At 49.4% G+C, this 14,478-nt stretch overlaps 1 protein-coding gene across 2 annotated transcripts; it reads left to right on the top strand.

Moving 5' to 3' along the window:
• The first annotated feature begins 326 nt into the window (after window positions 1-326).
• On the top strand, window positions 327-9,977 carry FKBP4 (FKBP prolyl isomerase 4). 2 transcript variants are annotated; one of them, XM_081060651.1, is made up of 10 exons: window positions 327-1,322; window positions 3,348-3,492; window positions 3,944-4,086; window positions 4,964-5,084; window positions 5,353-5,509; window positions 6,167-6,257; window positions 6,358-6,441; window positions 6,719-6,904; window positions 7,432-7,671; window positions 8,894-9,977. In XM_081060651.1, the coding sequence occupies exons 1-10, from the start codon at window positions 1,218-1,220 to the stop codon at window positions 8,999-9,001; spliced, it is 1,380 nt and encodes a 459-aa protein (XP_080916777.1). In that variant the 5' UTR covers window positions 327-1,217; the 3' UTR covers window positions 9,002-9,977. The 2 variants fall into 2 exon arrangements, with proteins under 2 accessions (XP_080916777.1, XP_080916778.1); XM_081060652.1 differs by having other exon boundaries at window positions 415-1,322; window positions 7,432-7,700; window positions 8,894-9,709.
• Window positions 9,978-14,478: the final 4,501 nt, after the last annotated feature.

Genomic DNA, 14,478 nt, shown 5'->3' with positions numbered 1-14,478 from the left:
ATTTAAACCCCTCATAAAGCGATAACCCATCCCACCCCACAAGCTACTACCCTTGACATCTTATACAGCTGTTACAATACCATCGACTATCTTCCCTATGTTGTACTCCACATCCCGTGACTAAATATACCTATGTATGTAGTTATAGTTGACATTCAATATTATTCTACTTCAGCTCTTTCGGTGTATAGTACATTGGTCAGGCACATTTTTTTGTTTTTAAGTATTAGCCTAATCGGCAGTTTTATTATTGTCGGGGAAGGTCCCTTTAATACGTGTCCCATTTAAGAATTCTTTGCGCAGCGAGTCATTTCTTGAAAATCAGCTGCTCAGTAGCATTTTAAAGAACTGAAGGTGGCACATCTTCCCGGCTCTGGGGAAATCAAGACTGCTTTCGCCCAATTCTGTGCACTTGGGTAACCGCCACTCACTCACTGTCCCCCTATTCCGCCCCGCGAAGTCCCTTCCCCTTTTTCTCCCCAATTCGGTAAGTGCACACGCGGAGTGAGCAGGAGGAGGCCACGCCGCCTGTTTACAGTCAGCTTTTATAAAAATGCGCGCATCGGTCCGGGAGAGACCCACGCGCTGCCAGTCACATCCGGCTACACAGCTCTTAAACCACGCTGCGGGCTGCAATATATAGGGCGGATCTGGGTTGGCAGGCTAGGTACTGGAGTGATGTAGGGGCATCGAGAAGGATCTGGAAGAATCCGGTTAGACCGGGAGCAGGGCGAGGGAGGGCCCGGGAGAACACGGGGCAGGGAGGGGCGGTCCCCAGAGTCCGAGGGTCCCAGGACTCGGGGGAGAGGGGCCAGGCAACCCGCAGAAGGAATGAACCAGAAATAGAAATTTTCATATAAGCGCCCTTAGCACTAGAGCCCGAACTAGATTAGCCGCCGCCGTCTCTAGAAACTTCTCCATCTCCCCCCCTCCGTCCCCCGTTCCCGCTCCGACTCCTCCCAGCCCCTCCCTCCGCGGCGGGGTGGGACCAATCGCTCCCCCGGCCGCTCAGGACCCACCTACTCCGGCTCCCGCGCCGGACTCCGCTGCGGGCCGCGAGCGCACGGGGAGGCAGAGGGGCTCGAGCCTTGGACGGGTTCTCCGGTCTGCGGCCGTGGGGTCGGCGCACGCACCCCCGTGCAGAGAGGCGGGCGGCCGAGAGGGCTTGGCTCGTGCCCAGTGCCCAGCTCCCGGAGTAAACGGCGCACCGAGCGGCGATGACCGCTGAGGAGATGAAGGCGGCCGAGAGCGGGGCGCAGTCGGCACCCCTGCCCCTGGAGGGAGTGGACATCAGCCCCAAGCGGGATGAAGGAGTACTGAAGGTAAGGGCGAGGGGCGCCCGGGGAGCCCAGGGCCTGCTGGGGGCGGCCGAGCCCCGAGTGTCAATCGCAGCACTCTCCCGCCGAGCCTGGAAGCCCCCGACCGGGGGACGGGGCGGGGACCGCTGCCCCTGCAGCCTCCGGGACAGTTGTTGAGTGGTCCTGCAGCGGGCGGCCAGTTATATCGCTTCCTGGACCAGGCTGCGTTTGGGAGCGAGAGAGCAGCCGCACGCTCGGAAAAGGGTGGCCTAGGTGCGCAGGCCTCCCCTTGGCCATTTTCCCGGCCCCTTTGAAAGCCTGTGCTCTGCGCTGAGACTCCCAGCCCCGCGGCACCCTCAGCGGTGCGGCGCCTGGGCCCGGGCAAGGGGCCGGGACTGCGACGCCAACTCCGGCGTGCGCGGTGCAGCGAGGAGGGGGGCGGGGGAGGGGGGAGGGGGGAAGGGGCGCGGCGGCGCTCGCGAGCTGCAGCTAGGGGGCCCGGGGCAGCGTGCACCCGGGGCCGGGCCTCCTCCGACCCCGCGGCGGGGGCCAAGCTGCCAGCCGCTTCCGTGCCAGCAGCAGCGGGGAAGGTCCCGAGCCGCCTTTATCCTGGGTGGTGCGAGAGTTCGCCTATCCCTGGCAGTTAAATATTAGCCAGGACCTGAAGTGGGTCTCAAGAGTAATTTCCTGGCCCAGAGGCCTGCGTGCAACTTTGGCGCCTGGTCCTGGCCGCGAGGAAGGTTCTCGCGACCTCCGCCCTCTCGTTACCCCCTTTCTAAAGGCTGGGACTCAGCTAGGTCACTCGCTCAACCATGCTATCCCTCCTCCCCTAGCCCCGGGAAAACCAGGGAGCGGTGCATGCCGGGACCTGTAGTTCCCATCGCACCTCGGCCCCCCCCTTCCTGATTTGGGGTGTGGGGTGCGGGGACGAGAGGAGGTGCTTTGCTTGGGAGGTTGCTACTGTGTAACCGCCTGACTGCAAATAGCCAGAGGAGTGTAGGGGGAGGGGTCTGGGACTCAGGGAGCAGGGCAACTTGACCTAGGTCAGGGCAACCAACTGGTTCAGAGCAGATTCTGCGGAGTCCAGGATGACGATGAAATCTCTGCTGGGATCTCATGCCCACTGCTCAAGTCCACGTGTGTGTGTGTGACCTGGGCAAACTCAGGGAGACTTTACTTGGTCCAGAAGTGCTTTGCCCCAAATCTGGACATTTCAAGCTGTTCTCCCAATGGTGGTGTGGCTTCCCCTTCTCTCTGCAGTGTCAGGTGATTTCTACAAGGTTATTACTCCAGGAAAGGTTATTTCCCCTTTCATCCTCCACTCTTTTCCCTTAACTTTACTCCTCAGTCTCCTGTCCATTCTATCATGGAAGTTTTCCTGTAGAGGGCAACGTCACACCTACCGGGTTGCACATGGAGTTTCCCTTTTATAAATGCTGAGGAAGAGAAGCAGAAGCTTAGAAGTCGCTAGGACCTAACTCACCTACCAGTCAGGACTGCTCATGTCCCACGTGAGAGCTCAGGGTCTGATTGAGAGCCCTTGCGCTCATCTGTAACCTGGTGTATTCCTTTCCCTCTTTTTGACTCTTCGTTACTCAGACTCCTTATCTCCAAACTAGATCTTAATCTGATGACCACTGGCATTTAGGAGGAATGAGGAAACAGCATAAATACTTCTCCCTTTGAAGCTGATAATAAATTTTACCAATTTAATCTTCCAACAGCTCTAATAGGAATTATCATCACTACTTTACTAATAAGGTCTAGAGAGTTTGAATGACTTACCCAAGATCATACAGCAAAAACTTGAACTTGAGTCTTTTGACTCCAGTTTTTCAAACCAAATCATGTGGCACCTCAAGAAAGACAGGGAGGTCAGTTGGCTTCTAGCCAAGTTCCATATCCAGAATCATTTGAAGATTGGTCCCTTGAATCTACTTACAAGGAGGCAGCAGAGTCCCTCTATGTTCCTGTCAGAGGCATGCAGGCAGTTTTGTAACTCGTTCTATCCCCGTCCCTGGGTACTCACCTTCTCCCCTTTCCTCCCAGGTCATCAAGCGAGAGGGCACGGGCACAGAGATGCCCATGATTGGGGACCGAGTCTCAGTTCACTACACTGGCTGGCTGTTAGATGGCACCAAGTTTGACTCCAGTCTGGACCGCAAGGACAAATTCTGCTTTGACCTGGGAAAAGGTAGGCATGGTTAGTGGTTTGGTAGATAGACTTTGAAGAGAGTATAAGCTGTCACAAGCAGAAACCATATTCTCAGAAGCTTACAGAGGAATGGTTTATAACAGTCTGTTACTTTTTTTTTTTTTTTTTTTTTTTTTTTTTTACTGTTATTCCTGTCTTGTAACAGTATTGATTTCTCTCATTTACCTGATCACCTCTAAATACCTCACTTCCTCTTCAGGAGCAGACTGCCTTGTATCTTGAACTCCTTTGTTCCAGAGTAGAGTGATGATGATGATGATGATGATTATTATTATCTTTTTGAGACGTCTAAGACCTGACAGCACTTACTGTAACCAAGCTTCCTACCTTCCTGGTCCCATTTCTAAAGCATGTCCAGCTTCCCTTCAGACCACTGAGCCCAGAGTCAGAGCCCTACCAAGAAGGACCTGTTTGCTTTCTGTACCTACAGGGGAGGTCATCAAGGCTTGGGACATTGCCGTGGCAACCATGAAAGTGGGAGAAGTGTGCCACATCACCTGCAAACCAGAATATGCCTACGGTTTGGCGGGCAGCCCTCCAAAGATTCCTCCCAATGCCACGCTTGTGTTTGAGGTGAGCGTAGCCACAGGGAGCACTGTAAAGAGCCAGCCTTAGTCAGCTCGGGCCCTGGCTGCCTTACAGTTTGCCTGCCTCTTGGAGACAATGTAGCCAAGGCTGAGGGCCTGGCCTTAGGGGAGAAGAGAAATGGAGAGGACAGTTGGCTCTGCTGTGCACATAGCTTGCTGCTTCTGGAACATGGGCGATGGGTGAGGCTTCAGGTAGGAAGAGGTATCCACGAACTCCTCTTCAGGCCCAAAGCAGGATAAGGGATTGAGACAGGTTTATTTCAAGAGCAGTGCCCAGAGGAGATGGGGTATAATTTTAACTTTAAAAAGTCAGGAGGTCAGAATCTCTTTGCGGTCATAAATGACCGTATAGAATATTGGTGCTCTAGAGATGACAGGAGGGGAGAGATGCCTCCCCCGTAGGTCAAGGGGATGAGGAGTCTTTACTGAGGAGGTAGAACTTGATACTGTTCAGGCGGAAGGTAGTTGAGCCCTAATCACCACTGATACTTGGAGAATGTTCAGGAGACTCCTGAAAGATGTTGGGTCATTTCTAATGCCTGTCAGATTGGGCTTCTCACATAGCTGAATTAGGATTATCCAGAACATGTCCTTACTATGTGGAGCAGGTAGTAAATAAATTGATCTGACGTTAACTGAAGTCCATGTGGCCTGCCCACCTCTACCAAAGTTGAGACTAGGGCAGAGCCCAAGAATTTAGTAATAAGTGTCACTTTGTCCACTCCTAGTGTGGCTGCCCTTGTGGTCAGACGTTGTCTGGCAGTTACTAGGGACTCTTCTGAATGAGAGAGAAGTCATATCTCACGGTTGATGAGTTAGTGCTGAGTGAAAGGAGTTGTGTCACCTTATGTCTTGTCCCACAGGTGGAGTTGTTTGAGTTCAAGGGAGAGGATCTGACAGAAGAAGAAGATGGCGGAATCATCCGGAGAATACGGACTCGGGGTGAAGGCTATGCCAGACCCAACGATGGTGCAATTGTGGAGGGTGAGACAGTAGTCAGGGGTTTCAGTTTGGATTCTAATTCTTAGTCTTCGGGTGGCTTTGGGCCAGTCACTTCCTTCTCTGATCCTATTTTCTTGACTGTAAAATGGGGGATTGACTGGACCATACACTCTTAACATCCCTCCAGGTCTGAGAACATAAGGGCATCTTGGGGGCAAGAAGCAGTGATGTGACAGAGGGAGGCTGATGGCATCCTTCTTCAGTTGCCTGCCCACTCACAACCTGGTACATTGCCTCTCTTGTATGCCAGTCGCACTGGAAGGGTACTACGAGGACCAGTTATTTGACCGGCGAGAGCTCCACTTTGAGATTAATGAGGGGGAGAGTCTGGATCTGCCGTGTGGGCTGGAGAAAGCCATTCAGCGCATGGAAAAAGGAGAACACTCCATTGTATACCTCAAGCCCAGGTGAGGAATGAGCACTCTGTAGAGCAGGTGGGTGAACTCAGGTCAGAAATCTACATGTCCACAGTGAGTCATATAACTGGCCATGTGTGTCCCGTCCCCTGCACATGTTCATTACCCCACAGCCTTACTGGAGTTCACTGCTGTTGGTCACACCAGGCATACGTGCCGTTATGACCTCTTCGTTGCATTTAGGAGCTTGGCCACAATTGTCAACGTCTCCTCGGGTCAGAGCCTAATCTTTTCAGTCATAGCTGCTACAGACTCCCTCTGCTGACATCAGGATTTTTGTCTCCTGTTAACTCATCCACTCATTAATGACATTTATTGAAACACCCCTAACTTTGTGCCAGACACAAGGCTGAAAATTCCTAGGTATTAAGAGTCATTGTTCTGCCATCTAGTGACTCATTTTTCAGTGAGATGCCACTTAAATTAGTAATCATGCCAGTGTGTAGTATGAGTTATTAGAAGGATACATAAGACGCTACGAGACCAACTAATTGTGTGAAGAGGTCAGGGAAGATTTTGCCAAACAGGAAACATTTGAACCAAGTCTCAAGGGATGGGGAGGTACTTTCCAGGAAACAGACGGGAAGCCTTTTCAGTGTGGAGCAGGTTACGTGCTGCTGAGATGACCTAGAGTTTTTGTCCCCACAGCTATGCTTTTGGCAGTGTTGGGAAGGAAAAGTTCCACATCCCACCAAATGCTGAGCTGAAATATGAAGTCCACCTGAAGAATTTTGAGAAGGTAAGTTTGCTCAAGGGCTTCCCTCTCCTGAGGTCAGGTCCCACTCTGCAGGTGACTCTGGGGTAGCTGACAACTGTGTTTTTCCCTTGGGGGACGGCAGGCCAAGGAGTCTTGGGAGATGAATGCAGAGGAGAAGCTGGAACAGAGCACCATAGTGAAAGAGCGGGGCACTGTGTACTTCAAGGTGAGCCGGTGGCCATGGCCCTGAGGACACTTCCGGTCAGGGCTCCTCTGGGCCCATCCTTTCCCCTGATGACTGAGGACATTTTCTGCCAGGGAGTGGAAGAGTGGTCTCTGTGGTCTCCACCTAGTGTATCTGAGCCAGCTGGTCTTGCCTGGGAGCATGGAGCATGGGGTGGGCAGGGCTCTCTTAAGCTCACAGGTCACTGGGGTGTACAGGATATGACAGCCTGGTGCCACTGAACCTGTGCTGGGTGCCTGAGCCCTCTCTCCCATTCTAGGAAGGCAAGTACAAGCAAGCTTCACTGCAATACAAGAAGATTGTGTCCTGGCTGGAATACGAGTCGAGCTTCTCTGATGAGGACGCACAGAAGGTACAATCCCTTCGGCTGGCCTCCCACCTCAACCTGGCCATGTGTCATCTGAAACTACAGGCCTTCTCAGCTGCCATTGAAAGTTGTAACAAGGTGAGGCCCCTTTAAAGAAGGCAAGGGAGCAATGCTCCACAGGCGAGATGGGGGGTGAGCTGCCAGCATGTCTGAAACTGCCCTCAGGGACTAGGGTGGGTGTAGCAGGATGGACGGTTGGAAGCTCTGAGATTAAGGGCCCAGAGGCGAGGGTTTGGCTTCTGTGGTAGGAGGTAGCTGACCCAGAAGTAGGAGGCACTGGGTGGGAAGAACTACGTAAGTGCTTTCTCCCCTCTTGGTCTTAGCCTCTTCCTCTTCCATACCTGCTTTACTCTAAAGCTAACAGACATTGTCACAGGTCCGTCTCTGCCATCTAACGACCTGTCTTCCCTCTCTGCCTCTTGGCCTAAATGAGGTTCCTTCCTAGACCTTGGTCCTTTCTGCTTAATGCCCCAGGACTCATTCCTTCTGGGTGGAGCCAGCAGTTTCCATCCCCCCTCTTCCTGCGGAGGGCTACCTTTGGAACCCAGTCTTGGGCAGATACGCTGCAGGAGCTGAGGTCTCCCTGTTTCCTCCCTCGTCATTAGGCCCTGGAACTGGACGGCAACAATGAGAAAGGCCTTTTCCGCCGGGGAGAGGCCCACCTGGCAGTGAATGACTTTGACTTGGCACGGGCTGATTTCCAGAAGGTCCTGCAGCTCTACCCCAACAACAAAGCCGCCAAGGCCCAGCTGGCTGTCTGCCACCAGCGTATCCGCAAGCAGATCGCACGGGAGAAGAAACTCTACGCCAACATGTTTGAGAGGCTGGCTGAGGAGGAACGTAAGGTGAGGACCAAGACAGGCACAGGGACGAGGTAATGTCTCCTCTTCTGTCCATCCCATTACTTCATCCATGTGCCCGACCAGCTGGTGTGGGCTGTGTGTGCTTGTGGTTGTCTGCGCCAATCCTGGACACCAGAGGTTGCCCTCGCCCCTGGGGCAATAGCATGTCTGTTCCCTCAGCAGAAACTCCTGCCGTCGGGGCCGGCATTCCTCAGTGGGCAGGGCTGGAAAGCCACTTGCAAGCGCCAGATGTTAGAACTGTGCTTCCCAACGTATGTTCTCTGTGTCTTTTAAAAACTTAGGTTTTAAACATCTATTTTTAAATAGGCAATACAGTTACATGTTTAAATTCAAAGTGTATAAAAGAATGTGTAGTGAAGTCTCCCACCACCCAAAGGCAGCTGATATCAGTTCTTGTGTCCTTCCAGTATATTGAATATATACATAAGCAGATGGGTTTATGTTTTCTCCCTTTTCCCTAAAGGCAGACAGTGTGCTTACCTATTCTTTTCCGTACCATGCTTTCTTCATATACCTGGAAGCTTAATTTACATCAACATCTAAAAGAGCTTTCACATGATGCTTATACAGTATTCCATTGTATAGCTACAGCATATCTCATTTTCCCGGTCCACTATTTCTAATCTTTCAGCGTGCTAAACTAGCACTGTCCAATACTAATACGCAAACCACGTATATAATTTTAAATTTTCTAGCAGTTACGTTAAAGTAAAAAGAAACAGGTGAAATTAATTTAATACTATTTAGTTGACCCGAGATATCTAAATATTGCAACATGTAATTTTTTAAATTGTATTTATGTACTTTTTTTTCAGACTGCAATAAATGATCCTGTAAATTCACAGTTTTGTACATGTGTAGGTGTATCTCGGGGACATATCTAAAGAGGGAATTGCTGTGTCTGTAATTCTATTAGAAATTACTGTGTATGTTTGTGTGCTTTTACTTGAGGCCATGAGTGTTTGTTGGTACAAACTATTAGGTCGGTGAAAAGTAATTGCCGTTTTTGCCATTGTTTCTAACCTTTTAAACCACAATTGCTTTTGCACCAACCTTATATGGTGGCAGTATGTTAGGTGGACATGTGTCACCAGATCAATTGAGTGCAGGCAGACAGGCGTGGGGACATAGAGTCAAAGTCACCTTCCTCATCGGAGGTACTGGGCCAAATGAGAGTTGGAATTCATCCTCTTCCTTCTCACAGGCCAAGGCAGCAATAGCCACAGGAGACGGTCATGCTGACACAGAGATGAAGGACGAGCAGAAGAAGGATGTGGCAGGGAGCCAGCCTCAGGTGGAGACAGAAGCATAGCCTCTCCCCGACCCCCCTGCGGCTACCTGCTTCCCCTGCTCCTACTCTATTCTACCCTGTTTGTTTTGTAAAAACTGAAGAATTTTGAGTGAATTAGACCTTTATTTTTCTATCTGGTTGGATAGTGGCTTTGGGGGGAGGGGGATAGGAGTAGGCTGGGGGATTGAGGTGGGGGATCCTTTCAGGTGTTGTCACCCCCTCCTTTCCCCATCACACGTGAACGGATGTCCATCCACAATGCACAGTCATCAGAGTGTTAATTTATTTTTGCTTCCTCTGATTGCTGTGTCCATTTTTCAAATGGTAGAAGGGGGTGAGTGGTAGGGATGTGAAGTCGGATGTGAAAGCAGACTGGAGAGGGAGAGGGAGACGTCCTGAGCAGCCATTTCCTCTTCCTCGTCCATTTCCAAACGTGGCCTCCATGTGGGTGCTAGCAGCATGGGGAAGCACTGTTGTGCCCATTACTGCTCTCTGTTCCCTTCTTCACCCAGATGCTATGACTGATGGGGTCTTCTGGTGTCGTGGTAACCACCCAGTCCCCTTTCTAGTATTTCCCCTCCGATCAGTTTCCCTTCTCAGTCGGGTGTGTCCCTACCCCCACCCCCCTCAGCCTCTTCTCTGCACGTTGCTGAAGGTCCAGGCTCACCTCAAGTTCTGCACTTGAGCAATAAAGTGGAAACAATAAAACCTGCTGTCAGGTAACCCTTTTTGTTTTGGCCTCTGGGTGGGCATGGGTGGCTACACTATGGGTGCAAAATTAAGGGAGTCACCCACCTCTTCCCCAGGCCCTAAGCAGCGCAGGGAGCAGTACTGTCATGCAGGGGCCTCCTGGGCAGGCCCCGAGCTGTTGCCAGGGCTGGTGCTGAGGCCTCACCATAGGTTCCCAGCCCTCTCCCCCACCCCTTGCAGTTTTCAGTAACTGGTTTTCTTCCCTAACACTTAGGAAGAGGAAAATACAAACATCTAAACTATTGGGAAAATTTGTGTTTGTTTTGAAGTTAGATTTGGCTATTTCCACCAAACTGATCCCATAGAAAGCACAGGCTTCCTTGGTTCCTTAACAAGGTAAAATCTCTGATGTCACCAACACCTCCTGTCAGACACCTTTGACACAGTTAAGAGAAGAGGGAAGAACAGCGCTCAAGCCTGGGAATGCAGGCACTCAGGCCCGCTTTCCAGCTTCCTTCTCGGCCCTAACAGGAAAGAACTTACACTTTTTTCTAACTATGCTTTGACCCTTGGCTCCTATGGCACGGGGCCTTGGGAGAAGCCACAGGGCACAAGGCAGGCATGCTGAACCGTCTCCCGATCTTGGCTGCAGGCCAGCGCCTACATCTATGCCCTTATCTTTCTCTCCTGCGTAGGCTGTTTAGTCCTTCCTGCATGATGACAGAGCTAGTCTGCTTACCTGCATGCCTGTATAGTTCCTTCCAGAAGAGTTGTCTTCATACTTTTTACTATGGAAGATTAACTTCTGTGTGCAAAAGTTATGCCACATCCTACACAGCATGGCTGGTACTGGAACCAGACATAAAATGGGAGCGTTCTCGTCTCGCAGGGTCACCGCTTGCTCTCTCGCTGGGTTCACATCACAGTCCTGTGCTTGGGGTTTAATTTATATCCGGGTCTTTTTGGTATTTCAAGATTAGACAGACGTGGCCCTGAAGCCAATGATAATACCTAACTCTCATTAAGCACTTATGTAAAAACAGCACTAAACAAAAGAGCCTCGCGCAGATGAACCTTAATCTTTGCAACCATCCTACAAAGGAGCTATCACCGCATTTCACACACGAGGAAACCAAGGCTCAGAAGTTACTGGATAGGTCTGTCTGGAGTGTGAGATCTCTTGAGCAAATTCAGACTGCCATGAGGTTCACATGACCTGAGCAAATTGAGCCTCTCATCTGCAAAAATAGGAGGGAGATGGACAAAAAGTGCTCCAAAGTTTCCTTCAGCTCTGAATGCTTCTGTAGGAATCCGAGAATTTAAAACAAAGCTGCACTTCTGTAGAACCCTGCAGCTGGACAAGCCTTAGTTTATGTGACATTATAACTGTCTCGTGAGGATGTTTTATTAGAGTGGTCAGAAGTCTTTTAGGTTAAAAATAAACCCACCATGTACTCCACTCTGCCCTGGGTCAATGCTCAAATTAATTTCCCAGTCAGTGGCACCTTCCTCACCAACACTTAAATATTGAGAGAATGTACTCGAATAAGGAAAACTAGTAGCAACCAGTAATTTTAGCTGTTAACAGATTTTCAAGTGGTCTCCAGAAAGTGTAAAATAGGGTTTCTCTTGTCCCACTGCTGGTCCAAACACCAAATTCTACAAAGTCTAAACCTCCTAAGTACAGTATTTCCAATCTGCATTCTAGCAGCCCCTCCCCCACATTACTGAGTACCTGCAGCCTGCTCTCCTGCCCTGCAAAAGAGTCCTACCTTGCATTTCCTCTTCCCCCACCTGCACTCCAATTTGTATCGTTCCAATTGCTTAAAACCCTGTCAGTGACTTCCCGTCCCATTTACGCTGAAGATCAGAATCTTTAGCATGGCCCACAAAACCCTGCCAAAGGCCTGGTCCAACCTGCCTTTCCAGCAGCAGTACACTTAACTCTCCTTCACTATATGTATGAGCCATACCACCCTGAGAGTATAAGAGTGAGTTATCTCACTTCAATTGGAGAAATATGTAAAAGACATTTTAGGCAGGACGAATAAAAAGTACCTTTTTAGAAAACTTACTGAAAAATCAAGCTGGAAAGAAACACCTAATTTCTTTTAAAGAGAGCTACTGTTCTCTTTCCAAATGCAGAACATCTCAGAGCCTTGTAACTTAAGTTGACATGACAGTGGGCTAAGGGCAGTGCTAAATAAAGCCAATGTAAGATTTGGAAGACACTCTAAGGGGAAAACTTGTCCTTTCTGGAAATCGTTATTGCTGACTGTAGTTCCTCAGTTGCTTGCCAACCTCAGATACCTTGGGTGCACTAGAATTAAACCTAAAAATTGTGATAAAACCTTATGTAATCAACAACACTAAACATACCAATTTGGGAGGCAAAGTAAGAATGAAAGACAAAGTAATTCTGGGGAGACATGATCAAAAAAAAGCCATGCCTTCATGAACTTTGAGAGTTCCTTGTCTCAAAGAGACCGGCCAGGCCCTATTCCCCACCCCCGTGGCCTATGTCTTAGGATTGCCAGTTTTGTGTTACACGGTTAGGGGTGCCTCACACTTAAACTTGTTCCATTCTGGGTGTTTTTTTTTTTAAGAGTTGAAATTGACATAACAAAATTAACCATTTTAAAGGGAACAATTCAGTGGTGTTTAGTCTAATTACAATGTTGTGGCACCCAACACCTCCATCTGGTTCTAAAACATGTTCGTCATCCTTTGTGTTTTAAGCCTATTGCCTCATATGCGTCAGTGACAATGAAGAACTCCTCATCCTTCAGTTAAAGACCAATCAAATCTTGACTAGACCACAGCTCTGACAGGTTCTAGGATCAAAGCTTTCCAGAGTTGGTCCTTTGTGATATGGCCAAACCTGTGACAGGGGGGACGCAAAATAAAGCTCTGAATAACAGCATTTCCTTCAGCAGGGCGGCCCACATTGTTCTGCCTAATTTCTAGGTCAAGTAAGTTTGAGAAAGGTTTCCGTATTTCATGACTTCTCAGAACCTTACATATGCTAAGATGCACCGAACTGGGGGGGAAAGGGAAGGAAGGGAGTCTCTCCAACTGAATCCATCAGAAAGCCTTAGGCCCGGCCTCCAGGACGGTGAGTGGCTCTGGGCCCCACGTGTAGAAAGAGCTTTAAAGGTTCCCTTTCTTACCTGGGCACCCTAGGCAGACAGAATTTGATGGGACCCCCGTGACTACTCTTGGAGGAAGAAGTAGACAAAGAATCTCCCTAGAAACGTTTCCCACTTAATGTTCCCCCTCTCATGCCCTCCCATAGCAGGCTTCTAATGAAGCTAGAATTGGTTTGGCTGGTTTGTAAAGAATATGCCACCCACACAACTATCCATGTCATCTAACTAGGAAGATGGCCTGGTTAGGCAGTTCTGGGGAGTAAGCCAAAACCCTTCCTGAATGAGTGTGTGAAACAAGACAGGCTCTAGATGGTAGCGGTGGAGACTCCAACCATCCCATTCGAAAGGGCCAGGAATAGGGCTGCTGCTTGTGGAGCCAGGGGTCTGTCCACCCAGACTCTGCAATGCCTAGTCCTGTATTCGTTCCTCCTACTGTGAATTTAACACTCAATGCAGTCGAAGTAATTGACACAAGGTGCGGAGAGGCATAGGAATGGAAAAACTTGTTTCATACCATATTCCTTCGGAGACCGATCTTTCCTTATTTCTAACTATTTGGCTCTTGACAAAAGCCAAATGGCATGGTATCCAGGAGCATTTAAGATCCTTTTCCCCAGCGTATGTTGTCAGTTTGGCTCAAAAAAAAACTTATTAAAGAAATAAAAGGGCATGGCATTCAAGTTGTAATCATAATGACATGACCTTCATGGCAAAAATGGAACAAATAAAAACAGGCACCCCCTGGCACAGAAAGGTCAGGAACAAGAAGCCAAGTGATGAAGATCAAGCTAAGGCATTGTAGAGCGCTGCGTTAGAGTATGATTTCAGAGAACTGGGTCAGGTCAGGGCACTTGGTGACAGAAGCAGGGTGATCATCTATTTTGTCTTTGGTCAGTTAATAATTTATTTTACAATTTCACTCAAAGGGCTGGAAAAAGAAGACAATGTAGAAATAGTAATGAAAAGAAACACAATTCAAACTATTTAACTGTACATTTAGAGGTAAATATTTTAAAACTGGCTTTTGTTTTTCCTTCCTTTAAAACCTCATATGAAGCTTAGGGTTTCAGCCAGAAGAACAGAGATGTGGTAGGGCAGGATGAAGTAGGATGCAATCCTTCCATAAATGAGATCATGTATTTGAAACACCAGGTACACCGGAGCCTTGGAATGGACCTGGCCAGCACCACAGTACCCCAGCAGAAACAGAAACTTGAATGTAGCCCCAGTTCCAGTATTTATCTAGACTGCCTCCTGTTTGCTGTTCTGACCTGCTGTTCCTTGTTCTCATCTTATCTGGCCATCAGATCCATTGGATCCTCTTGGGGGAAAATGTGCCATCTGCCTCCCTTGCCCCCGGGCGCAGAAGTCCTGGCCTCCAGCCCCTTCTCCCTGTAGGTTCAGACGTAGAAAGCAGGACCAGCCCTGGTCCAACATCCCCAAGTGAGGCAGATCGATCCCTCCTTTTCACAGTGTTGATTCCTGAAAGACCGCCGTGTGAATCAGCCTGAGCTAGCGCACCTAACCCTGAGGATGTCCTGAGCAACTGCAGAATTTCACAAGTAATACTTTTGGTGCCCTGATTGATGAGGCACCCCAAAGAAATACTGGACTTGATTCAACATGAAAAGTTTCCCTAAGAGGCCGGCCATGATGGTG

Source organism: Rhinolophus hipposideros (assembly GCF_964194185.1).
Source record: "Rhinolophus hipposideros genome assembly, chromosome: 9".
NCBI classification, from domain to species: Eukaryota; Metazoa; Chordata; class Mammalia; order Chiroptera; family Rhinolophidae; genus Rhinolophus; species Rhinolophus hipposideros.
This window is presented reverse-complemented; position numbering and strand designations above follow the sequence as displayed.